We start from the raw sequence: 27573 nt of genomic DNA on the forward strand, positions 1-27573 counted from the left end.
TAGTGGGAAAGGCGGGTAAGGCCATGGGGAGTCTGTGTAGCATTTCATTGGCTGATTGTTATGGCTTACTTCTCCATTAGATGGCACTATCGGTCCACTTTTTAATCACTCAGCTGCATTGAAAGACCGGAGCTGCACTTCCATCCATTCAATCTATCACTACCTCCCTTTAAGAAAATAAGGATTGAAATAGATGGATTGTTATTGCACAATTTTTTTTTATTGCACTCCAAGATACAACAGTCCTCTATGATCCAAGACGACCTCTAAAGCGATAAATCTCAACTCTAAAATGTCTTTTACCTCCAACATCACAACAGAATTAACATTTAACAAGGAAGAACATTCTTTGAGTGTGCTTTGAAACCACATGGTGCTGGAATTCACCTGTTTTGGTTCGGTGCTCTCGTGTCTCTGCATAGCCATGGTGCTCAGTAGGCCTTTAGCTTTCATACAGGGGCTAAAGAGCAGAGACTCGGCCAGTTTTGTGAAAGAACCAGTTAGCAGCATGCACAAGCAAGGCCGCTTTGAGTCATGTAAGGTTGTTGAGGATATGTAATAACTGGGATAAGGATGTGTAAGAACAGTTTGTGCCTCAAAAACCAAATCCAAAGCACTGAGGCAAAGGGCTTGTTGGAGGGACGAAAAGGAATCTCAGTTTATGGTCAATGAGATCGGCTTTTTAAAAACCTGTACTATTTCTTTAAGCTGGACTGTCAGTGTGCTTTATCCTCTCTAATTTTACTCTGGAAGTCGATAAAGAAAGGATATTTTTTCAATATGTAAGACTCCTTGGCAAGATCACATTTGAGCAAATCTGATAAGAAAATATTTTCAAAATGTCCAACAGTAGGCCAAATATTAAGTATGAATAGTTAAATGGATGAATACTTCATGTTGCTGGAATATTTAACTTTAACATTAACTGGAATTTGCTCTCCACTTTGATAGAAAAAAAGCACTCTGTGTGCATGTTACACCGAAATTACCAAATAAATGTATTCTGAGCTAATTTTGTAAATTTGAAAAAGTCAATGGGGTGAATACTTTTAATAGCCACTGCATCAGTATGGATCTGGGGAATACGGCTTGTAGCCATTATGCACCTTAGAAATAGCAAATCAAACTTCAGGAAAATAGTAGATGAACTATTTCCACCCTGAAAAATGTCTGTGAGTCTTATAGACAAAGTGTTGTTAAATTCCACTGCACTCTTGTTTTTAATTATTTTGCTTTAGATTGAATGTCCTCTTTTTCAGGGAGCACCTGCAAACATGAGCTTGCTTTCGGTGCGTTCCCCTGCATAAATAAAGGTCAAATGTGTGAATGAATCAATATTGAAATCAGATTTTTAGTGCTAAAAAGAATTCATAACATATTATGGAGTGCTAGTCAGAGTTTACAGTCTTCATTAATTCCACTGAACAAACTGACAAAAATATGCATTCATTCTGTTACATTAAATGATATTCACAAGTAAGCCTACTCTATCTATTTTCATAAAAAATATCAAAAACACCACAAAACTAGTCTCTGTCAGACATTCATTTTTGTAAAACTATGTAAAATATTTAACATTTACAAACAGTAAAAAGTATTGTCTTGTAGACAATAATAATTATACAGCAATTCGGAAAAACTCCCCCCATCCCTTCAGTGGGACATTTACTCTTTTTGGTGCACGTGCAGCAGCTCTGTAGGAGTTTATGAAGGGACACAGGCAGACTCACCACTCTACAAATCATCCTCCTCACACAAACATGTCAGAGTAGATGCACATTATATTATCTGATTGTGTCCAGGCTCCTACTTTTTATTACTTTTTAGAACAGAACAGCAGCAGGTAATCTACAGCAGTATCTCCCATAACATAAACACACACACACACAACATTTATGTATGTATGTATGTGTGTGTGTTATGGCAGATTTCCTGCTGCTGTCCTGATGGAGCTGTGTGCTAAAAAGTGAAAATGTTCCACCAAAGCGAATCTCTTTAAAATGTCCAAGAAACCATACAAACATCGATTGTCGTACCTAAACGTGAACTATCACAACAGACCCGCACTCAAAGTTATCAAAGTTGGTGACACTCATAGAAGCACATTATATATTAGATTTGATAGTAATATTAAACCTCTAAAAATACTGTAATACTATGTTAATCTCTTTACGTACATTTAGTTGTACCAATACTTGCTTATAAGTAGTGAGGCGAAAATCATCAAAATGTTGTCACAATAATGTGCATCTCATATGAATATTTTCTATTCTAATGGTGTTCTGATCCTTTATTCTCACGACTGCTGCGCCTCACCGTCCGTTCAGAGGTTCTTCGCTGTAATTCAGTGCCGCCTGCTACATTTGTACGCATGTAAATATTTCCACACGACATGGTAAATTCAGCTAGGGTGTACATTCAAAACATACAAGGGTATTGAAACCTAAGGCCAAGAGACGATAAGATTAATCTGCTAGTTTTATTAGAGTGTCTTATCTGGAAAAACAGGCCAAATCATGACACGGCAGATAAAAGGTAGGCTTTTTTTTTTTCATCTCAATCGTTTTTCTATCAGTCCATCCTCGAAAAGACTCAAACATTCGAACTTTGAATTTGCTGTAAAGCTATTTTTGTGGTAAAATGTAAGATGGTCACCAAAATGACGGCAACATTTCAAATAGGCCAAATTTCTGAAAGCCCTCAGGTAAGTATCCTAAGAAAGGTAAAGTATGATCCTTTGAGCCTTCAATTGCATTTGTAACCGATATCTAAGGTGACCAGACCCTTTTCCCCCCATGACAGCTTTTTATTTCAGCCTCTTCTCAGAAGTCTGGTCCCTGACTGGTTTTGAAGACATAATTTGTTCTGTATTTGAGCCAAGCAGGGTTTTCATTGGATATTCTGACTGTAACGGTGCATTCCCCCTACAATAAATCACAACTGCAGCTCTGTGTGCTGCCAGTGCACATGCTGCTCTACAAGATTATGTGCACATTTTTTTGTTAGAATTTGATTGGTGTTGCCAGTAAAGTTCAGTATGGTGAATGTTCCATAGCAACAGAAACTATAGGGGTTCAGCAGTGGAGGAGATATGTCATTAAGCCTTCTTTCTATTGGAAAAGGCCTTTGTTCGCAGTGATGCTGATAAAGGTCATCTAGCTAGCTATCCTGTAATTAATTTGGTTTGTCCCGCTAGACATCTTGTGGCTTGAACAAGGATTTAGAAAGCATTTAAATTCCTCTCGTCCAACCCCTGGCAAGATAACTCCCCCTACTTGTGAACTTCACTCTTTTATCTCATAAACGCTGCAGCAGAATTCAGAACTTGGGAATTAAAAAAAAAACAAACAAGCTGACTCAGAGGAAAAGATAAAAATAAAGCTGCAGCAACAGGAAGCTATAACGCTAAAAAAAGATGAGGCCCCGCTTACATATTAAGACGTGTCATGAAGACTAGGAGTTCTGCTCACTGCATGGGATGCTGACATTTAATTTCATGTGCAAAATCTAGTATTGTAAGTACTGTGTTTTAAGACAATTACAACTAAAACCCTCTGAACTTCTAAAATCACTGTAAAGTTCAGCCTCTTATGGCTTACTGCTTTTATGAAATGGCGGTAACACACCATTTATAAAAACAAAACAGAAAGAAGAAACCTGCTTAATGAATCCTCTAGATGTAATCAATAACAATTATACAACTAGAAGGGCACTCGGAGAGCGCAGACCTCCGCCAAGGTTCGTGCTATTATTGCTTGTTCGTGAGTCGGATCCGGATCCGCTCCAAAATTGAATGGGTTCTTCCTTGGCCCATGCTACACCCTTCCACGAAGTTTCATGAAAATCGGGCCAGTAGTTTTTCCGTAATCCTGCTAACAGACAAACAAACAAACAAACGGCACCGAAAACATAACCTCCTTGGCGGAGGTAATAAGCAGAATTAAATGTTATTCTTCCACCAAGCAATATAGTTCATGTACTGTATGAGTGGTGACTTTTAGTTGCCGTTAAAATAAATGAACTGTTACACAGTCACAGGAGTGCGTTGATCTGGTATTTTACCAGATATGGTATTTTATTTTGCTATATGTCACTTTCTGTTTGAGATCTTTTTTTTTGAGTGTCTCTCAATAAACATGTCAACCAAATTTGCTGCTTCCATCTGCCATGTCATGATTATTTTGGATAAGCCACTCTATTTCTCTATCTATCACCCACTGAAAGGCTCATGTCTGACCGCCTTTAAACACTGCACTGTACGAATAGAAACACTTTGCTATTGATAAAAGACTCTGTTTGTTTGTGTCGTTGCATGTGAACAACGTCACCCGAGCGTATCCTACAGTGGTGCACATCAACTCTCACATGGTACAGTACACAACATCGCTGTCACTCTTTTGTTTTTTTTTTGGCTTGAGGAAAGAGGACGTGTGGCAGAGAGGGAGGTTACTCAGCTTGGTGTCTAACAGGAAGAACCTACAGGGTTGGCCTTTGACCTTAAGGCCTCACATCTGCCCAAAGAGGATGGAACAGAGCAGGAAGATGGCATAGAGGAAAATCAGACCCAGGCCCAGCCGGCGATCCAGCCTCCAGTGGTTCAGATGGACACTCATCACCTGCGGCCAGCGAGGCGGGACAGAGAGAGGAAAGGAGGAGAGAGGAAAGGAGAAGAGTGGAAGGGAGGAGAGAGGAAAGAGAGCAGTGAGAAATATTACTACAGGGTGTCTGCAGGTTTCAGAATGACACATTGAAGAGGTTTTAAGACCTTTTTAAAGCTACCTGGAATTGACTTTAAGACCAATCTAAAGACCAAAATTAAGAAACAAAAATCTGTCAAAACAAGCTTATTTCTGATTAATCACAGCTAATGAAGGTTCTAAAATAAATGGGCAGTGTAAGAAAAAGGACACCAGAAAATTAATTGTACTACTGACCCTGTTCTGTATTAATCTAAGAGTGGACATGCAGCACAGAGACACCTTTTATTACATGGTGAAAAACATTACACCTCTAATAACTGGATTTAAAAACATTTTAATACTTTTAAAGGCCTCAAATTTAGATATTTTATACTAAGCGCTTTTAAGGACCTGCAGATAACCTGTACAATGCTAACAGTAATCAACCAAAATAACAAATAGGTTTTATATTTCCAAAATGTAATATCACACAGTCAAAACATTCCAGAAACTGATGAAACTGCTTCAGTTTCTGCTATACAATACACTATTTTTGTATTTTTACCAATAGCCCTTTCACACTGGACCGGTGACCCTTGAAACATGTGACAGACCCACGTGTTTCAAGTTAGCGCAATAAATCCAACAGCTGAAAACATGGCGACAGCATAAAACAGCCCACCACATCTTGAACTGAATCCAAATCCACCTAAGCTGGTTGATAAAACTGGAGCCAGGAGCGAAATGTGGAACTATTTCGCCTACCGACAAAGATGAACACCCAGCAGACATGTGAGCAAAATTTGGTCAATTTTATTCTCTCACCGTCAGGAAGACAGAAGCCAGCAGCAGGACGACAGAATACACCAGTCCTTTGTTATTTATGAAGACCTGTGGAAAAGAGCAGTGGTGTCACAGCTGTACAGCCATCTGATATAGCTCAGAAACTGAAATCCCTGCTTCTATACTTCTTCCATTCTCTTTCTCTCTCTCTCACACACACACACACACACCTCCATAAACTAAGACAGTTAAAGAGAGAAGGGGAACGGGACAGTAGGGTGACAAAGTGTGTGCCTACTGATGATCCGTGGTCCACCACAAGGGTACGCAAAGCCCAGGGGAAACCCAAACCCAGCAGGATGTCAAAGATATTACTGCCTATGGAGTTAGACACCGCCATGTCCCCCATGCCTGGAAAGAGACAAAGAAACACTAAACTATAAAAGTGCCTTTGTAAGTGTTCACACCGCAGAGAGAGAATGGGTAAACGGTTTGGAGTCGGAGGCTCAGAATAAAGAGTTTCCACTTGTTACCTTGTCGAGCCACGATGAGACTCGCCATGCAGTCTGGCACGCTGGTGCCGGCTGCCAGGAATGTGATGCCCATGATGTAGTCTGGGATGCCTAGTGTGTAGCTGATGATGGTGACCTGACAGAAACATTAACACACAGTAAGATCGGGTCACTCAGCAGGCTTGCAAACAAGCACTCCATCAAATCAGAATTATAAGAATACAAAACTGGATTTGAGCATATTGTTGCTATATACTGCAGAAACAGTGAAGCTGCAAATTCGACTGTACAAAGTATGTCAGAGTGGAGCATTTGTGCTTGCACTGTTAATATTTGTTTTGTGTTTAGTTTCACATTTTATCTTAATATTTTCACAGTTAAAACAGTATGATCACTGGACTGCCGATATCTACTTTAGATAAAGACCAGAATCCATTGTCCAAAAAATACAGGTACAAATGGAAACATTTTTAAGAGGAATTTGTTTATTTGCTCTAGCTCTCTGTGGTCTGTACTGCACACCTCACACTGCATTTCAAATTTCAAAGTTCAAATGCCATGTAGACACTGTAAACACACCATTGGTTTCACCTGGCAAAAGTACTAATGGATAAAACAATTCTTGCAGTTTTACATGTAAAGTGTGCAGATAGTGTGGCTGGACAAGACCAAATAAACCTACTGAAGATGTTACTGGACTAAACAAAAAGGCTGCTACTCTGCTACAGATACATCTGAATCAGTTATATTGTTTTCAATAATTATTCAGTGACATATCCCTGATCACAAAGTTCACCCATTTACAAAATACACGAAAATACAAAAAGGAACAAAGATCAGTCTTGGCTCAAGCTCTGTTAAACCTTCAACCTAACTTGGCTGGTTGGTTTCTGAGACTTAAAGAAAAGATATATGTTATACTTCATATACTAACTTATATGATCTGGGAATCTAAAAACTACAAATGAAATTACCCATTAGGTTCTTTGTACCAGCACATACTGTATGAATACAGACTGGGCTCTTTTGAGACAAGGTTTGAAACGTACGCAATCTGTCCGGAGGTGAGTACATGTTTAAAGTACAGAGACATGAGACTGTAGTTGTCAAGGCTTTGTAATGGAGCACCAACCAGCTGAAGCAAGCATTTGTAGTGATCGTGTGATTCTTACAAGTCCTGCCTCCTTACCATCCACACCATGAGGTAGGAGAACATGGCGATCCACAGGGTGGAGGCCACAAAGGTGACCATGAACCAGCGGTGCCAGCGTGGCAGAACACAGTTAGGCACAGTGCAGTAGAGCAGGAGGCCCAGGGGCCAAGAGATCACCCACTTCACCCGCGCACAGCAGCCACCTGCGGCACAGAGGGGCACAGCGTCAGTCATGGTGAGGTAGTCAATCTATCTTTGACTGAGGAGATAAACTAAGTCTGTTTACTCTGATGCACAAACAGCAGTACAGGGAGACATTTAAAGAGGCATTAAGTGATCTATGACAACAATATTGCACAGCTTACAGTGGCCTGTAATTTACATGAATAATAAAGTCACATTTTCACAATAGAGATGAGTAAGCTAGCTAATTATAGCAGAGGTCCAACAGAAATGTCTAATGGGGAATCTATGTTTCAAAACACAGTATGAGCCAAAAAGTGAGTTTTGGAAGCCAGAAATCTCAGTGCTTGGCGAAGTAATTGTTGAATCTTTGGTACTGATCAACAACCCTATCAAAATCATACTTAACGCACCTTTAAGGCGGTAATAGTCAAGTCAGGCCGAATGCGGGGACATCCTCACCTGGTATGTGCACAGGACTGAAAGGCCCGTCTTCATCCTCCTCCTCTTCCTCTAGCTGGCAAACCTCGACCCCCGGCTTCTCTCCCGCCTCTCCGTCCCCGATCCCGGCTCTCCCATCAGGAGTCTGCCTCTCCACGCCGCCCCCGTTCTCTAGACCGCAAGAGCCCGTCCTCTTCAGACTGTTGTTGGTCGACCCCACTCTGGACCCGGGGCCGGCCTCGCCGTCCAGCTGGCTCTTCGGACTCCTGATCAACCTCTGTCTCTGTGTGTGGAGAGAGAGAGAGGATAGATAGACTCTAGAGAGCGGACAACTGTCTTTCTGGTGTACTGTCCCAACTGGGTCATGTTATAATGTCTGATGTCTGTGCCACATACCTCACTGATGACCATGCGTCCTGCCATGGAGAGCCTGGTGCGGGGGGAGAAGTGGGGGGTGATCATGATGCGCAGGCCCGCCTCAGAGAAGGACAGCTGGTGGGGGTTGAGGATGAGGAGCTCATCCACCATCATGACCGGCTGAGGATCCTGACCATGAGCTTGGCCTGCACAGTGTAAGGGTGTTGGGTAAAAACCTTAAAAACGTCAACAGGAACTGAGAAAAATAGCATTGTTTTTAGCTTGTCCACCATGCACTTCAGAGTTTATCCAGTTTGAAAGGGTTTCAAAAGCCCAATGGTTGCAGTATTTTCTCAAACCACAGAGGAACATGTAATCCTTCAATTAAAGTTAAAATATGAAAATCACCAAAATTGGAGTTACAAGGTTTTCACATGACAACAGCAATATGTAACAGATAATACTTTGGACTTTGTTAGTTGCTGCTCCCAACATGATGACGGTATGAAGCATCAACAATCAGCTGGGCAACACTTTTCTGCTCCATTGGCACCAATGTAGCTTGACAGACCATTTTGTAGCTTTTGTAGCCCATTAAGGTGAACATACCATTAGTCTCAACTTAAAAAGCCACATAGCTACAGCCTCATGAATGAGGCCACTGACAGCATCAGAGACAGACACAGTAAGGATTTCAGACTAGACCTTTACTAAGAAGCACCATGGAGGTGTTGCAAGCAGCGGCCTCGTCTCCCATCTTCTCGTCTCTCTCGTTGGACCCGAAGCAGCACGGCCTGCCGCTCCTGAACTGACGCATCACAAACCCCAGGAGCTGGGAGTTGAACCTGCAACCAAACAGCACTACTGTTTCCTTACATCTGCATGTGCAATACACAGGGCTTGACCTTCTTCAGAATTTGGACAACTGTGGAGGCACAGTATGGTGAGGATTTGGTATTCGGCAAACTCACTTCATGATTAGAATATAGACTCCATACATGGACATGAGGAGCAGGGATTCCCACCTGCAAACACAAACAGTAAATTTGAATTAGACTCAACTCTGACTAAAGTTCGATCTCAAATCTGTGCCACAAATTTAATCGATACCTACACCAAAGTTACAGATGGAAATGTCAGTCAACCTCTTCCACAGTAATTGATGAGTCGACTACTAGTCTTGCCTGTTATGCCTTTGATTATTAGATCAATATAAGTGTAGACATGCTGATCATGTTAAATATCATTCATTTTTGGATCATTAATGATCTCATATAGCACAACACCTCTTGTATTCATTGTTGCCTAGTCTGAGAATACAATGCATGAATTCATAATTAATATTCACAGCATCTCCCCTCTTCTATAATCCAGCTATTAAGAGATGATCAAAACACAGGAATTGTAACCAAGTTGAAGGCAAGTTGAAACATACTGAAACATATTCCCTCTCCTCTACTGTACTTACTCTAAAAATCCTCTCTTTTTTTTATTTTCCTAGCACTTCTCTCACCTCATCACCATTCCTTGATTTTTGGTGGTGGAACTCAAGCTTATTCTACTATTGCCTAAAATGTAATGTAATGTAAAATGCAATCATTTCAAGATCCTTATATCCTAAACCAGAATCACTGTTTATGAACTCTCTATGAACCATCTTATTCTTTCTAAAAATGTGCAACGGTTATAGTGTGCACATTCAATCCAAACAAAATACAAATACAGCACTAAAGACACTGACTGGACAAATCACAGAACTGCAGAACAAACACAACAACTCTCCAATACTAAAACTGAACTCCAGAAGTACCTGTGCAAACAGCCAATAGATGACTACACACACTGCTGCACGCATGTGGGCGCAGACCTCTCAGATATTCAGAGCATGCAATCATTTGGCAAACTAAACCGAATCACGAATCTGCTAAATTGTATTCGGCAAAACAGTCAGGAGATGAAATACGACAGGACTGCCTTGGCTCAGCAGACGGGGATTCAATTAACAGAGCGTCCCAAATCACTGATGCTGTTACCTCCTACATTAACTTCCATGAATAAATCTACAATTCAATGAAAACCATTGACAAATACAATAATGGAAAGCCACGGTTTATAAAAGAAAAAAACAACAAAGAAAGCATACAGGAGAGGCAGCAAAGAAAGCTCTCGCAGCATCAAGAGCACTAAATGAACCAATTAAGAATGCAAAAGCAAAATGAGAGACGTCCATCAAACAACAGTTTGCTGCCAATGACTCATCATCAGTGTGAAGTGGCTTCCACACAATCAGCAAAGACAACAAGAGCTCCCTGCCAGCCGCTGATGACATGCACCTCCAAACAAACACAACCATTCTGATTGCAGATGGATGTAAATGGCTTGATTGTAGATTTTAAATGGAAAGGACCTCTGCTGACTCCCGAGACAGAGGTCTTGACAGCAATCAGTGCATAAGAGGACAGAAAAAAACCTAACTTTAACTTAACACACAGACACCTAGGATGGCTGCTGTAGAAATCTGATGACATGATAAAATGCTCTGTAAATAGTGAATGCGATTCAGACAATGGGAAATATTGTATTTTAGCACGCATTTTACCAGTGTTCATTTTCATGACATTTTCAACCAGCCAGCCATTGCAGCCAGCTTCAGTGTACAAGCCAATAACAATTTGAGTGAATATCAATATGAATGTCAGTGCCTATTCTATCAATTTTAATAACGTTATCCAACCCGTCTTTAAATCAAATTCCGCACACAATTTTCCACAGTCTGTCAAGCAAGCTGAGCCCCAAAGATAAGTCTAATCTGATTATCCAGGTAGTTAATCTGATTTATGCAGTTAGTATCTGAGAAACTAACAACTAGTGTAAATGATGGACCTTAAATCTTCCTCACATGTTCAGCAGCAGCCAGGGAAACCCGCTATTTCTATGACAACATTTATTTAAGGCTTTAGGTCATGGAATATGCACATAATTCATTGTATCTGGACTCACCAGACGACTCTGGCATCGTAGATAACCTAGAAAGAGAGACGAAACAGCTTCTTTAAAACACAGCACAGTCAGTGTCGAGTGGTACGGGGCAACAACAAAGCTCTAATTGATTATATTGATGCAATGCACATCTCACCATGATGAGAGTCAGTACGGAGAGTATGTAGTAGCTGGAGTCTCTGAACAGAGACCACCAAGTCAGAGCCACAGTCTGCAGAGGAGAGGACAGTTATAGTTTAGTGACTACCGGCATCTGTGAATATCAAGCTAATTGAGTGCGTTCTCAGTAATAAGTGCATGTAAGACGAGTTTTCTACCTGGCCTGCAAAGATCCCACTCAGGCCGATGATGACCAGGATGTTGAAGACAGCGGAGCCCACGATTGTGCCGACTCCAACGTCTCCTTTAGTGATGAAGACACCTGAGAGTCGGGGGGGGGGGGGGGGGAGTTATCAAATGTGTTATTCTTTGTTCAGAAGGACTTATAAACCTGTAACTGCAGTATCTGGTTTTGTTTAGGTTCAGATTAAATAAATCCCTGCAGTCTGGCATTTACCTATCCATTTCTGTGGACTGGTCTGATGCTGCCTGGTGCTCTCATATCCACACACACACACACACACACACACACACACACACAGACACACACACACACACACACACACACACACACACACACCAGCACATGCCGTCTAACTCTGGCCTTTGAGCCTGGAAAGGGTTTGTTGACATTAGTGATGACTGTAAAACACTGATGAAAACCAAGAGTGTATTTTCAGCTACATTTGGCTGCAGACGTTACAAAAAGCTTATTTTTTCCATGTGCAAGTCAAAATGGTCACAAATCTCTTTGAATCTCTGAGAAAATACCTAAAAATAATATGTGCACAAAAACTCTGGATTGGGGCTTTAAGTTAGAGTCTGCTGACATCTCCTGGAAGAGTTTGCCACTGCATGGCTGAGAAGAAGACCAGGAATTATTTTCCTAGTTCAATGTTGGGAACCAATGAAAACACAGTTTGAAACGACAGATCTGCCAAGATTGACACAATTGCTACTCTGACATGAAAGAGCTCTGGATTCACTGAGCTACTAACTGATGAGAGAGGTGAAAAGCTCCGGAGCGGAGCTTCCAGCAGCCATGAACGTTGCCCCTGCCACATCTTCACTGAGTTGCAGGTTCTGAGAGATGGAGAAAAAATACATAAAAGAAATAGAGTCACCATAACTTGTTGAAATGCCTAAAGTTCATGAGATGATGGATGATGGATTTAAGCAAATAATGAGAGGTTTATAGTATATAATGATATCTAAAGATGGTTGGTGCTGTTTTTCTCACCTCAGATATTTTCTCAAGGGAAGGGACAAAGTAGTCGTCACAGACGATGGCCAGAGCATAGAACATGTAGATTGCCTGGAAAGTGGAGAGACAGATACACACCCCCGTCTTCTTTATATTGTACAATAAATGTTATGCTGGTCTGAGTTTGATTAAACAGTGACATCCAGTGTCGTATTCTATAATGATGTCAGACCTCAGACTGATGAGTCAAGAGTAAATGAACAAAAAAACTGAGTAATAATCCTGCAGGTTTTCTGTGACGAGTGTGAAAGACTCACACAGAGCACATGGAGGAACACGGCCCCCTTCTTCCTCTGCTCCATGGTAAAGATGTCCTCTGGAAACTCATGGATGGCTGGGGAGAGAGAGAGAGATTTACAGACACACTGTACTGACAGTGTGTGTGTGTGTGTGTGTGTGTGTGTGTGTGTATGTAGGGGGGGAGGGGGGCTGCAAATGGATGTCAAAGGCAACAATCAAAAAAGCCTTTTGACACTTTCACATTGGCTCCTGTGTTTCTACTAAATAATTTTGCTATGGGTGTCGCTGATCGACTAATCCCTCCCTGTATGATGCCCATGTCTATTACAGTGTACAGTAAATAGAAACTGAACTCCAATATGACTCCAATAAGGTAAGTAAACGTAACTGTAGTCCCCTGAGGCAAAATAGCTCTATCTTAGCACATGTGATGGACATTTGCTGAATTAAAAATATAAATTTTATATCATGAAGTAACTATTCTAATTCCTTTTCCAATCTGAAACAGGTATATTGTACAGGCTGCAAACAAAAAACCCACCTCAATGCAGTTTGACATCGATTTATTGAAAACAAAACATGCAAAAATAAACTGAAGGGTACAAATGGTTTCTGAGATGACAATCTAATTATAACTCAAAAGGCTCATGACCAACAAGTGATTTGTTGGACAAAAGCACAAGCATTGCAGATAGGTAAATTGTTATTTTCCCCCACTTTTCTCTAAAATGTATAGTTAAGATGGAAGACAAATTTCACAGTTGACTTAATGCCTTCTGAAAGTGTCACTTGCTTATGACAGTTTTACCAGATTCAATGCACTTTGTAATCTTCTGGTTTAATCATTGCCAAGCACAAAGTATTTATAACTAAAGCACCATATATAAGTGACCAGACCTCATACAGACTCTATGATTCCACTTCTTTACAGCCAAACATTTCAAAACAAATACAAAGACCTAAAGGACATAAAGGAATTCCATGGCATTATCATGAAGGGGATTATATGTGCGACCACGTGTGTCCAATTCTAACACATTTCAGACACCGTTTCAACAGGTGTGGCTCAGTCTGATGACAGTTACCTACAAACAGCCTCAACTGCTCCTTGCAAGAAGTCATCTAGACATTTGTCGAGACCATAGAGACCATGCACTGAGGAGTGAGGCAGGAAGTGAGGTGGAAGTGGATGTGGCAGCTGCTTCCTGTCCTTCCTCGGGTGTAAAAAAAAAACAAAAAAAAAAACTGTTAATGAGAGTCTATCTTCCCCCTGCTCCCCTGGCATGGCAAATGAAAGCCTAGAGAGTGCAGTGCAGCTCCAATTTACAACTCCACGCAAGGCAGAATGAATTTAAACTACCGGGGAGCGTACGGCTATTAATAGCTCTTCTGCTGTGTGACACAATGCCGGGTCGACAAGCGCACAATAAGCACACTGCACCCGTCACGATGCACACTGCACCAGCGCCGCATAGGAACTGAACAAACAGGCTGCGTGGATTACGAGAACGCCCCTTGTGATCTGGGATATTAGATTGTGATCCTTGACACCGCGGTGTCAAACCCAGAGGAAAGCAGGAGGCCATATGGTCCCAAGGAGGGGGACAGTAAGGGGCTGGACTTGGCCATGTTCTACGAGAATATGTAAATGTTTGTGCGCTGCTGTTTACACATTTGTGTGTGTGCCAGAGCGCATAACTGTCCGCCTATCTGTCTGCTGGCGTAATATTCCATAAAGTTCTGTGTCTTCCCCTTATCAAGGCGCAGAGTCCCAGTGAGTTTCTGAGGGTCGGCAGGGGGTTTCTGTCCGTCTTTATTGTTCTGTTGTCTGCTCTCCTACGGGACTGAGCTAAGAAAAAAGCCTATTTTCTGGTCGTGCCAGCTGTTACTGCAGGCCAGGACCCGTCCACTACATCACCAAGGCTTAGCATGTAAACTTTCTGTCATCTTATCGCAGGGACGAGGGAGTCAGAATCTGAATCTGTACTGTACGCCTCTTCTTAAACAGCCTGTCAAACAGATCAGCTGCGGGACATCTGCGTTCTCTCCGCTGGTTTTATTCCTTCCACCTTGTCCTGCGCTCTCTCACATCCCGACTAAAAGCTCTGTGAGCCGTCGCCGGGTCTCGTCGGCGTCTCTGCCCCGAAACAAAAGTCCCAGGTTAAGCTGTCTATGGAAATGCAGAGCTGCAACGTGGAGCTCAGATGGACGCTTTGAGGAGTTGCTCTGGTGAAGGCAGTTGCCATGGCGACCCTCTCCCTGGGGGCAGCATTTTTTTTTTTTTTTTTGATGGGTGGCAGTAGGAAGCCAAAGGCAAGGCGATTGCGTGAACAGCGAGAAAGGGGGAGGTGAATATGTGTTTCCCATGGTTTGGGTTTATGAAAAATGAAAAAAGAGAAGTGACAGCAGCTCTGGACCGCTATGTCTAAAAATATTTATTTTTCCTTACAAACCCTCAGGAGAGGTCTGAGAGAGCAAGGGAGAGGGAAGAGAGAGAGAGAGAGTGAGAGAGAAACGCAGAGACAGGGGCAGAGAGAGAGAGAGAGAGAGAGAGAAAGAAAGAGAAAGAGAGAGAGAGAGAAGGAAGAGAGAGAGAGAGTTTACTGAAGGGTGCTGGACAGGAATTTGCTTGGCCTAGACTCTTACCAAGCTCATGCCATGGTTTCACAACACAAGACCACAAACTGGAAAGCCGGGGTTTAACATGATCACACATCTGCAATTGGCTTCTCAAATCAGGCACTTGAGCCAGATGTGCTATCAGCTCGATGAGGTCAGTGGTCTTCTAATCAGAGGTCCAGCAGTGAGTCTTCACGACAGCCCGGCTGCCTACAGGCTCCGCCCCCGGTGGGTTTAGGGAAGTATGGGGCTGCCGCAGTGTTCCTGTGTTGCTTCTCTGGCATTACAAGCTCCTCTATGTCCAGTCCCAACACTAATCTTTTTGTGCTCGGCCTCTTTTTACTGCCTCTTGCATCACAAGCTGCTCCCAAACATCAACATTTGGTCACAGCTGAGACAGTTCTGTCTAACTCTGTCACAGTCTGTTTTCATTTTTACACATTTAGATGTATTCTTAAAGGGACAATCCGCAAGATTCTTGTTTTTCTTGATTTCGGTGACACCTTTGGTGATAAGCGGTCATTTGCTTTGGTGTTTTGAATTCTAGGCACTGGCCCAACATACTATTATCATAAAGACACTCAATGTAGACTATGGTTTCTTATATTCCTTCTACCTTCTTCTATATATTCCAAACAAACTGCTGTTGTTGCTTCAGAAAAAACATTAAAACGCATCACTGTCTGTGCAGCAGACATATTTTCCCGGGAACGAGCGATCCCCTCATCGGTGTTTAGAACAGCAAATGTAAAAGCTTTCATGAACTGCCTTTATGTTGAATCACTATTGTATGGTATCAATCAGCGATAGAGAGTAGCAAAATGGACATTTATTTATATGAAATATGAAATTGTGGATTATTACTTTATATTAAGGAACCACCTGCTCATTGTGTAGCTCACTGTTGTCACACTGAAACATCCTTTGTTGCCAAACTGTAAATCAAAATGTAAAAATATTTTTTCTTGTCATGTCTAAGGTGTAAATTGTGTCGTTATGGAGTCCAGGTGGACAAAGTAGAGTGTTAGGAAGAGCGTGGACATGGTGCACACTGTAAACAGACAGTAAGCATCCATGTCCAAACCATACAGATACAGACTCTGTTCCATATACAGAGGGATGAAAGGATACGCACACCGTGGCAGCCATGTTGGAGGTCCACACCTCTTGGTAACAAAGGCTGGGAACAGCTGAATGCATTACTGTCGAGTCTCGGATGTCTCAACAGTATCAAACAGGCATGTTGAATTTCTGTGCCGTTTTTGACTGGGAACTGATCATTTCCCCACTCATACATCTGATTGTTTTTGTGTTTAGATAATGTCAGCTTGTTCTTTAGTTAGCTAACCACAGCATCTGGTCAATTACCATCACTGTCTTGTTGGTGACGCATCTGTTTTGCACAGTAACTACTGTTAGATGGCTTGTACCTAGTATTGGCTAGTAATTAACATAGACTCACTGTGTTGTGAACACCCAGGCCACTCACAATGTTGGCAAGTACATGCTTTACTTACAATACATGGAAAGTAAAAAATGAATGTACTTTTAGTCCGTCTGTAATTTCTAATATAGGTGGCAATTTCAAATTTCCTCCCTTTTGATGAAAACATTTCACCAGGCACCCTCAATATCTTATTCTGGTACAATTTAACAAGGTATTGGGGCTCTGGGGAAGCCTTCACAGACTGAGAGTCAGCTGTCAGATTATATGTCAAGTGACAAACTGAATTACAGTGAAGTGTCATAATTCAGTGGATGTAGAGAACATGGGGAAGGACTTCTTCACAGGCTAAATTAAAGCACGAAGCAAATGTCAAGTTTAGTGTGTCATTTTCACAAAAATCAATGTGTTTTGTGTGTTTTTCGAGGTGTTGAAGGTTAATTTTCAGATGCACTTGAAGCTCCTAATAAATCCTAAAAATGGCTACCAAATAGAAAAATGACACTGAAAAACAACGGTGATTTGATGTATTAAGTCATATCAAAGCATGAAATATGTAGATAGACATTTTAAATGAGACCTCTACACTGTATGTGAAGCAGCAGGGTGTAAATCAACACAGGGAGGCTTTTTACCCCAACGCATCTGTTTTCAGCCTTGACACACTTGGTATCCATTACATAAAGTTTTATTAGCTTCCAGCTCCGAGTAACAGCCGTCCTCTATGACATTTCTGACATGCATTGGCAATTATAAAACACTAGACTCAGATATCTGGAAGCAAATGCATAATCACACTGTTCAAACCGCAGCGAGGCATTAACATGATGCCAATTTATTTTGATTTTATTTTCATTTGTGTTTTGTTTTATTTCACTTCATGTCCACTGTGTGTTGTACAGTCTCTAAACTAAATGTCAGTGTCGGATACTCATTAGATTAACAAACAGAGGTGGAGAAATCCTTTGTAATATTCCAGTCCAGTTCACCAAAACCTTTACGACAGATTCACAGTAATATGTGCAATACCAAGTAAATTCTTCAGAAGGCATTAGAAGTGAAATCCCCGCTAAAAGAAACCAGTGATGATGTGAGGAGCTGAGTCGACCTGCTGCAGGAGACTTCACAGAGTAACTGAATGACAGGCGCTGGGAGGCAGAGAGTAATGTCATCGATCCCAAAGCCTGCAGGGCGTCTCGGAGTCAAGCTAAGGTATTGATCGGAACACGGAGTAAAGTAGCATCATGCGCCAACAAAAACAGCGTCAGTTACATCGCGCGCGCACACGCCACTGCAACAACCCTGCATTTTTCATGAGGAATCAAAAAATAAATATTTCATCCAGGTGTGTAATGTAAATTCAATTATGCATTTGTTCTTTGATTCACTTTCCTTTGAGGCAGTTTCAATACATCACGGATGAAACGGTGGCAGGGCTTAAAAACCGCACCGAGCACCTTGGTAGGGAGCAGCCCTGTCAACAGAAACACTACACATCACATTATGCAGTGAAAAAAACACCGGGGGGGGTATAGCTTTATCTCTCAGCCTGATCATACAACACCATCCATCATAATCTGCACATCAGCGCGGTGGGTGAGGAAATGACTCTGCTGACATAAAGCAATCAAGAGGAAACAGCAAATATCCTCTCCTTAATAAAGATCAACACTGCTGGGAGGAGGGTTTTTTTTTTATGATAAACCTCACACACACAACGATCCGTCCTGCAAACGCACAGAGCCTTAACCTCTGTCCTGCAAACGTCGAGTCGTAAATGTGAACGGGAGAGCGTGCCTTCCAGGGAAAATGAATTGGAGTGAGCGAGAGCCAACAATATTCGGCTTCAATTTTTCCAAAACTTCAAACAGGCGACTGCTCCCATGAATAATGGTTGCATTAACTGCTATTTGCTTTGTGTGGCATCCATAATATTACTCCCCTGATAAAAGTCCGGGGCCGTTTGAGAAGAAATTGTGTTAGATTATCTGCCAGCTTCTCTTTCTCAATGCTCTCCCAATAAAACATGAAAATGTGGCTATGGAAAAATATTATTCTCAGCTGACTGTCGTTTGCCAAAATAAACAACATAACATGCCTCAACAACACACAGCATGAGCCGTTTACTTAATTTACATCATTTGGATTCATTTGCTCCCCTCCACCTCTACCCATAGTCTATTTTTAGCTCTTTGCTTTGCACTTTTAATGCTTGAAAGACAGAATTGTCTGGGTTTCAAAATTTAGCATTCAGTTGCTTAGCAACAATGGTCTCAAAGGCTTGTCAGCTGAAGGCAGATCACGCCGTCTCCATCTTGTTAAGCAGCGCAGGGATGAAAAGGGAGGGAGAGAGCCTGGGGCTGGACGTTGCTGTGCAATCCCCAAGATAATATTCCTCGAGGTCCAAGCCAGGCTTTTTAATCACACTACACATTATGTAATCGTTGCCAGACAGCCTGCTGTAGAGTGAGAAAGAGTCGCGACCATGAAGACAAAAAAAGAGCAACCTGAGCCTCACTATCTTATAGTACCTGTCCACAGATCAACCAGCCTTTTGTTCCCTGGCTTGTCTCTAGTGTGTAACCAAACCAAAGTATCTGCCCTCAGTATGCTTGTGTCTTTGTCGAAGATAATGCGGGAGATCTGTTTGCAACCGCTGACTCAATAAAGGTTAAGTGTGTTATCAGGTAGCACAACACAAATGACTGTACAGAGCATTTGTACTTCTGGTAGAGAGATACACTGAGCATCCTGTTATATTGTCTCCAATCTGTGGTAAAAAAAAAGAAAAAGGCAAAAAAAAGCACAACCAGAGTGATGCTGCAGACGAGGATGTGTGGTAAAGCTCTGGGGTGTGTGGTGCCACTCGTGTAAATTTAAACCAAGCTTGGCCATGTATTGTTTGTGGCTGCTAAGTCCATGTTTAAACATCTCTCAAATACAAGCTGTTGTACCGTTCAAATGATTTGCAATGTAAATGTAATGTATTTGCAACCTGTTACAGTAAACCAGGCTGTGCAATATCTTGCCAGGTGGCCTCAAGACTATCAGCAGCTGGAATGCCCTGCTCCATTCTCAACCTTCCCCAAAGGACCAAGTGTTTCCCTGACCCTTTTCTTTTAATTCATGTCAAATAAATTCAATCAATCAACCCTGAGTAACAATTCAGGTCCTGGATGACTATGAGTGTATGCTGCTTAAATCACAGACTGTACCTCTAAAATGACCAAGTGTCTTGCTGTCCAATGATTTTAAAGCACACCTAGTAACATTGGTATAGATATACAGCCATGTTGTGCCAGTTGTGGGTGTGCATATGGAAATCTTGATTTTTTTCTGCAAATACTGATGACTTAACATGAACTCACCCAATTGTCACAAAAATAAGACACATTTGAAAAGTGGTAATGCGTTTTAAGATTTTGTGCTTAATGTTGAGTTTGGCTTTTTAGAACAGCTGCTTACTTTGCTGCAAGATGCAGATGTCACCGCAAACAAGATGGACAAGCAAGGGTTTCACTCAAGAAAAAATATCTCTCCTCTGACTTTCAGAAACTGAAGTCATTCAGAAACACAATGTGCATGTTTGTGTGTGTGTGTGTGTGTGTGTGTGTGTGTGTGTGTGTGTGTGTGTGTGTGTGTATCTTTATTTTTTTATGCTGCAGGCCCTAAGTTGGCAGAGTGGTGCTACTTAATTGTGTAATATACTTTGCATGGCATATTATTAACACAAATTGATTTCCATAAATTTAGTAGGGAAGAAGACTGCACTTATGCTCAAGCAAGAGGTGCAAAGAACTGTGTAATTTAAAATCAGGTGCAAATGATCTGAAGTTACAGAACTGCATTGTGTTGTCACAGAAGAGTAAGATTTTTCCACAGGCAACGTTATTATTTTAGCTATTCTTTGCTATTTCCCCACACAATAATCAAGAGATTTCATTGCCAATCTGTAATTTGAATAGTAAAATAGTCAACTATGATGAATGTGGCTCATGTGAGCCAGCCAGCGTAAATGAGCATGGGAACCAGAAAACAGACCTCTGCCTTTGATTGTTGATTGGCTGCTTGTCTCAGTAACAAATTCATATCAAAATCAGTTAGGATGTGCCCTAACTATTCCGAGTGTAACCGAATTTAGGAACTCACTCGATCCAAAGCGAATAACAGCAACTAGACCTCTGCTAAAGACGCTGTAACTTAAAATGTATTATGTGCCTGAGTTTCTTCCTGGCTACCTCCCCTCTGCTTACAGTTGGTCTACCTCCTTGAGTCTCTCACTGCACAAGCTTGACACAGACTGCAGATTCCTGACAACTACCACTGCTTAGTCCACATGACCTTTCAATTCACCTGCAGGGGAGAGGCAGACTTCCCTCGTACACACCGCCTTCCCTGACTACCCGCCTACACCAAACACACACACACACACATACATGTAAACACACACCAAATATAATGATATCTATAAAAGCACTCACACTCTCCTGAAATTCAGGTTTGGAATGAGGCCAATGTGTCTTGAAAATTTCAAATGCTCAAATGGAAACCACGGCTACGTCATCGGCCATATTTATAAAGCGAGACCATTTCGTCAGTCAGACCATTGCGGACCACTCTGCAGCGCAGTGCGTTTCTGGTCTTGCTGGGTGCGTGTGTGATCCCAAAACGGACAGTGCGTAAGGAAGTGCAGCAGAGAGAGAGGAGAAGGTCCTCCTGGTCTGTCAGGAGAGATAACGGGCGTGAGTGAAGGGTGGAAGGCAGAGGTCTGACTCACCTGCTCTGGGGTGATCCAGGCTCTGGTTGTCTGTCCGCTCCTGCAGCAGCCTGCGTGTCGAACGCAGCGGCCCGCCATTCACGCCTGGCTGCAACCCAGAGGACTCTGTCTCTGTTACAAAACAACACCGGCGTCATTTGAATTTTCTTGTCTATTTAGCGCACAACCAGACAGACGCACTCAAAAGGGAATACCAGCCAGTTTACAAATTTGTGTTTTGCTCATATGACCTATGACAGTCTAACTCTCTCATGAATCGAGAAACCAAACAACTAAGCCTCTGTCCCTCGATGTAATACAGCCTGGGGCCGTCGGCAATTAATACAAAACCGACTTTGGGAGTTCACAGAACCTTTGAGTGAACTTTAATAACTGAATCATCTTTTTTATTATATCAGTGCCATCGGTTTTAAATCAGTAAATGTCCCCTCCTGGTATTGTCCCAGACATCTTTTCCATCTAGTAATGCTCTACACAGTTATACATCAGTATGACCTTGCCTATGTGAGAGCTGCAGACTCTTCTCTCCTCTTTTTTTTCCCTCTTCGTTTCTGGCTATGGGAGACAGCAGTGCACGAATACAACAAACCAGGCTGCAATCAGCTGCCCTAAGCCATCGCTACTGAAATCTTTATGGTGTACATTTCAGTTCTGTATTTCTTCCCTTGATAGCCAATCTCTGTGTGTGTTTCAGCTTTGTAGCGCTTTATAAGGGCAGCAACGGGGGAAGTCCTCACATATAGATCTGTCTCACCATCTCTCCTAGGGGGAAACATTACAGATATCCTCCACTGCCACCCACAGAGATCTATCCACCCAGAACCTGGAAGGTAGTGGGGCGGCTATTATACTCCTTATCACCCACTGTCCTTTTATTTCAGAGGCAGCTTGGACTCGGTGTCTGATGCATTTCATGATCGCCAGGCACTGTAGTGTCCCTTTGTACCTTACAGTTCAATGAGCCCATTTCATGAGAGCGGCGGTCTTGGCCGAGAGGAGACATGGAGGCTTTCATGTCGAGGCATCAAGAGGAGCTTGAGTCGTATGAAATTCAAATGGGTCTCTGCCACAGATGGCTCTGCACCACGATCACACTCATAAGTGGGAGACAGCTCCAACCCCTCAGCCATTGTCTTGTATCGTAAGAAAAAGAGAAAAAAATCCTCTGAAAGCTTATTCTATTTCTTTTCCCAGCACTTTGCTCTTACATGACTGTTGGATACAGCAATACTGTCTGCGCTCCGGCCTTAACCTTTGCACTCCTTACTGGCGGTTGCTGTAAAATATTTAATGTAATGTTGCAAAACGTAACTGTAGAAGAGGAAAGAGGGAGAAAAAACAGAAGTTGCAAAAGGACAAGTGGAAAAGTAGGTAGAGAGGGATGAAGAGTAGAGGAAGGGTGATGAAACATGAAATGTGGTGTTTGTATGGAAATACCTTAATCCTGCTGCTACACTCCTTAGCATAAACAGACTGGTTGAATGCAGAACAGTAAGTGTAAATAGTATTCATCTGTCTCCACGTCAACACGGGCTGTTGGGAATCTTTAAACTCAAGTACTGTATCACGTATTGCCAAATGCTGACGCTTTGACATTTATTGATTTATACATTTAATATACAAAGGCTGTGAGAAAAGTGCTGCAAGTCGTAGGACAACGAAATCATTATCATGAGCTCATCTTGTCACGACATTTGCCTCCCTCGTGCTTAACACAGACCAAATGATATAACTGTTGCAAATCATTAAACAGTACCTATTTGTAATATGATTAGCTATGCAAGTGATAATTACGGGGCTAGAAAGAGAGAAATCGTTATTTGAAACATCATGTAATATTCAAAGTTATGTAATCTGTTCCCTTGAGGAAAAACAAACCAGTTTTGCTTCCTTCTTTAACCTAAACAAGGCGTTTGATACTGTCAGTCACACATCTACCAGACAGACCGGCTTCCACAGGTCTTACTAATGCCAAAAACTGGTTTAGGGAATATCACAGCGCTAGATGCAGTCAGAAGTAGCAAATGTCTTCAATGATGAATTCCTCAATACTCTAATATTCCTCAATAACTAAACCCACATCTTTATATAATGCTTTATATAAATAATATTTGTATTTCAGTCTAACACTTTTCTATGAAGATGACAGGTCAGTCCTGCAGGACGGCTGTCAGACAGTCAGACTGAACATTTAGTAACTGTGACGCTCAAAGACGTTTTAAACATGAAGAGTTGAGGATCTGGTCACCGTCTGATTTGCACCTTAAATGGGATCCAGATGGCAAGCTACCATCATATAAATATCTGAGCATTATGAATAATGAGTTAGAGTTAGAAATCCACATTGAGGAGCTATCTACAAAACTGAAGAATTAGGATTCCTTTATGAGAGTGGAACCAGAAAACAAATTGTTTCTCTTGGTAAGACGTGAATCTGTTAGTCTTGTCAATATTCGCTTGAGTTTTGGATTGCGGTTAGTAGCCTACTGTGGATAGTTTTGATGCTTTATCAGGTGACTCTTTTTGCTGCCTTTCCCACATGAAGACTGGTTGGTCATGTCTTGCTCTTGCTGCCTTTTGTTCATCTGCACGGCTCTCCTTGACACCTTGCCTTTTTAGGAATGGCAATACAAGTGCTGCTATTCAAGATGCTCCGTGTAAGATTTTCCCATTAATGAGAGAGTAGCATGCCTGTCGCCATTACAAACAGCAGACCAAACGCTCTGCCCTGAGCTTTCATATGGTCCGAGTTGAGTGGCCTTGGTCTCAGTTCAAAAAACCTCTTCTGCTAGATGGCACGCTCGTAATTTAAAGGTGAAATATAAATATTAATGACACGGCTCATTCACCGGGCCACTTTCCCACAAAGGATGGCCTGCAATATCAAGAAGGGAAATAAAATGTAAAACAATAAAACAAAATCTAAATTCACTCATTCATAGCGCTATATATAAGCTTGTATTGCACACAGGACTACAAAGGAAAGCGTTCTGGCTGCTTGAGCTGCTGATAGGGGTCGCTGGCAGCGTATTACCTCATCAGCAAAGGTGGTGAGAGGATAATCCGCTGGAGGATGGGGGTGATGCCTTAAGTATGCTGCTGCCAGACGACGACGCATTAAACCATCCAACTCATACTTCACCTATGTACTCATCTGTTTGTCATATTTAATTTTAACTTTCATTCATCTAGGCACATCAAAAACAAATTCATGGCTACAGTGACAGCCTGGGAAAAGGCAGAACATGCCGATTTAGAGGTGACGTAAATGCTTCCCAATAATATATTCTCTAATTCATCATTGTGATTCTGTAATGTGTAATGAATGTGATTCCTGCTGAATCTGTAGTCATTTCCATAAGATGACCAATAGACCAATAGCATAATAAATGCCAAATTTGTGTCTGCTTCAAATAATCGACAAAATGTCACCTTGCTCCAGTGTGAAGAGAGTGAATCATGGCATCGGATAGAAGCTGGGAGATGGTTAAAGGTTCAACATTCATGACAGAAAATACTGAACTGAGATAAATATTTGAAGCAGGACTTTAAGGTCTAACATCATACAGCACAGTTTGTTATTATAAAGACATTTTTTTGCATTCAAAAAGTGATCAGTTCATAAAATGATACACTTCTGACTCTTGAAGAAATAATCATAAGAAGCATAAATAAAGCATTGACCTTTTTATAGCGATTGATGCACAAGAGATGGAGATAGCACTGAGATCATATCCAACCTGTACACCTACTTTATAATTTTGATACTTAAGATAAATGTATAATCAAATGTGTTCGTAAGGCCAACTTACAGACTACCTGAAAAGGATTTAAATGGAGAATGTAGGACCAGCCAGCTGTACTTTCATAGATCAGGCCTTTTCTACACCTGACATTTCTTAAAACAGCACAGAGGAATTATGTTGGCTGCTTCTTCCAGAACTGGTTACACACACACACACACACACACACACACACACACACACAAATGAAAAATCACTAAAATGTGATCTGTCACACCAGTGTGTGTCCTACAGGGACTTCTAGTGTGTCTGTGATACTCAACTATGAGTTTATAGAGACCTTATTGTGTTTTATGCTGTTTTATGGTAGCATTATAATATTCCTATATGGACTTGTTTTGCTGTGATATATGTATAGTATCCTTCTACATTTTACTATAGGATTAGTACAGTTCTCTTTTCATAAAGGCACACACACACACACACACACACACACACACACACACACACACACACACACACAAATGAGAAATCACTATAATATTCCTATAATTTTCCAACAGGGACTTACAGTGTGTCTGTGATTCTTTTAATCTCTTATGGTATCATATCATATCCCTATAATATTCCTATAATGGCTTATAATTTTGCTGTGATATTTGTATCCTTCTAAAAATTACTGTAGGATTAGTGCAGTTCTTTTTCTTAAGGGTACGCTCACGCTCTCTCTCTCTCTCTCTCTCTCTCACACACACACACACACACACACACGCACACACGAGAAAACACTAAAATATTCCTATAAATTTCCTAAAAAGACTTACAGTGTGTTTGTGACACTCAATAGTGAGTTGATAGTCACCTTTGCTTGTTCATAGAGACTTTTGCTGTGACATTTCCCTCTAAAAATTACCCTATTATAGGATTACTATAGTTATTTTTCTTGCGGGCGCACACAAACGCACACGCACACACACATCATATGTCTATATTAAGGTCTCACCTGGTGCCTGGATGACCTGGGTGAGCCAAATGACGGCGACCAGCCCGACTCCACAGCAGCAGAACCGCTGGAAGGGCCGCCGGCGCCTGGGTTGAGCTTTCATTCCTAAGTCCGTCTCATATCCGTGAAAAACATCTGTTGCTTGCTTTCTGACACTTGTTTCCCACTTTCTCTGCAAACAGCGCTGACGATATTTCCCCCCCCCCCACACACACACACACACCACCAGCAGCGACTTGACTGCCAAGTTGCTGAACAGTGTCACTCCAATCCTCCCGCAAAAGACAAGCCTCCCTAAATTCAGAGGAACAGGCGCTGTGTTATTTTATACTGCCAAAGCGCGCGGTGGCATCCATAGCTCGAGGTCGCGCGTGCCGGATAAATGAGTCAAAAAGCTCTCCGCGGTCATTTCTATAGGCTGAAAGGTCGACAGCGGATCCCACACTGAGGCGCAGCTGCTACAGGAGGCGACATGCTCTGTGTGCCTGTGCCTGCCTTCGCTCTCTCTGCTCACAGTGTGTGGCTCGACGTGCTGCTTCTCTCAGGCGTGGCCACCAGGCGGCGACAGGCTCAGAGAGAGAGAGAGAGAGAGAGAGAGAGAGAGAGAGGGAGAGAGAGAGAGAGAGAGAGAGAGAGAGGTCTGTGGCTCTTCCAACTTTTTTTTTAAGCTTGGGGACCCAAAGTGAGTAGGCGTGAAGACAGAGAGATTGGAGAGATAGGAGAGATAGGAAACCCCCTCCCTCCTCTGCAATCACATGCGTGCCACCGGGGTCACACTGGCCAAAAAATGAATTCAAGTTATTTAGTATTGGGTCTTTAAAATAAAAAAAGCACAAGTGCAAAAGAATCTGCCAAATGGGTGAGATAATTTGACTTGTTTCCAACACAAATCAACATTGTTATTTTCTTGAATCAAGTGATATTATGTTGATACTAGTGGAGTGATCCACCCTGTTTCAAGATAATCTTGCTTGTTTCGAGAAAATTGTGAAACTATCTCAACCCATTGGTAGATTTTTTTCCCCCACTTGTTTTGAGGAAAACAAGATTCGAAGACTTAATATTAGACTAAACGGACAGGATGTTAAGATGGATATTGTTTGCGGCTCATATTCCACCAGGGCTTTCCCTCTTGTGCTTCCCCTACTCTGTCTCACTCTCTCATTTCCCACTCTCAAAAAAAACCAAACACAAATACTAAAAGTGAGTGCACTGCCCACTCTCCGATTTTGAAAAAAAATGAGACTACTCTTGTCATATGGAGACCTTCCAGAAA

General features: G+C 41.8%; 1 protein-coding gene across 1 annotated transcript; it reads right to left on the reverse strand.

Annotated features, from left to right (window-relative positions):
- Positions 1–4505: 4505 nt before the first annotated feature.
- LOC139910765 (sodium/potassium/calcium exchanger 3-like) lies at positions 4506–26400 on the reverse strand. Its single transcript, XM_071898180.2, has 17 exons — positions 26298–26400; positions 21552–21662; positions 12729–12805; positions 12448–12522; positions 12206–12290; positions 11426–11529; positions 11245–11319; positions 11109–11134; positions 9080–9133; positions 8814–8953; positions 8148–8314; positions 7773–8034; positions 7164–7330; positions 5996–6110; positions 5761–5873; positions 5505–5570; positions 4506–4616 (listed from the first exon to the last, which is right to left on the reverse strand). Exons 1-17 carry the CDS (start codon positions 26398–26400, stop codon positions 4506–4508), a joined length of 1851 nt encoding a protein of 616 aa, XP_071754281.1.
- Positions 26401–27573: the final 1173 nt, after the last annotated feature.

The sequence above is a fragment of the Centroberyx gerrardi genome, chromosome 11 (assembly GCF_048128805.1).
Source record: "Centroberyx gerrardi isolate f3 chromosome 11, fCenGer3.hap1.cur.20231027, whole genome shotgun sequence".
Taxonomy (NCBI): Eukaryota; Metazoa; Chordata; class Actinopteri; order Beryciformes; family Berycidae; genus Centroberyx; species Centroberyx gerrardi.

What these genes read in the sequence shown, in the direction of transcription:
- LOC139910765 (XM_071898180.2), bottom strand. Translation starts at nt 26,400, where the DNA reads ATGAAAGCTCAACCCAGGCGCCGGCGGCCCTTCCAGCGGTTCTGCTGC. An exon ending in CCGTACTGACTCTCATCATG is followed by an intron (nt 11,135 to 11,244) that starts GTGAGATGTGCA and finishes CTCTCTTTCTAG; the next exon opens with GTTATCTACGATGCCAGAGT. An exon ending in TGGCTTCTGTCTTCCTGACG is followed by an intron (nt 4,617 to 5,504) that starts GTGAGAGAATAA and finishes CGCTGGCCGCAG; the next exon opens with GTGATGAGTGTCCATCTGAA.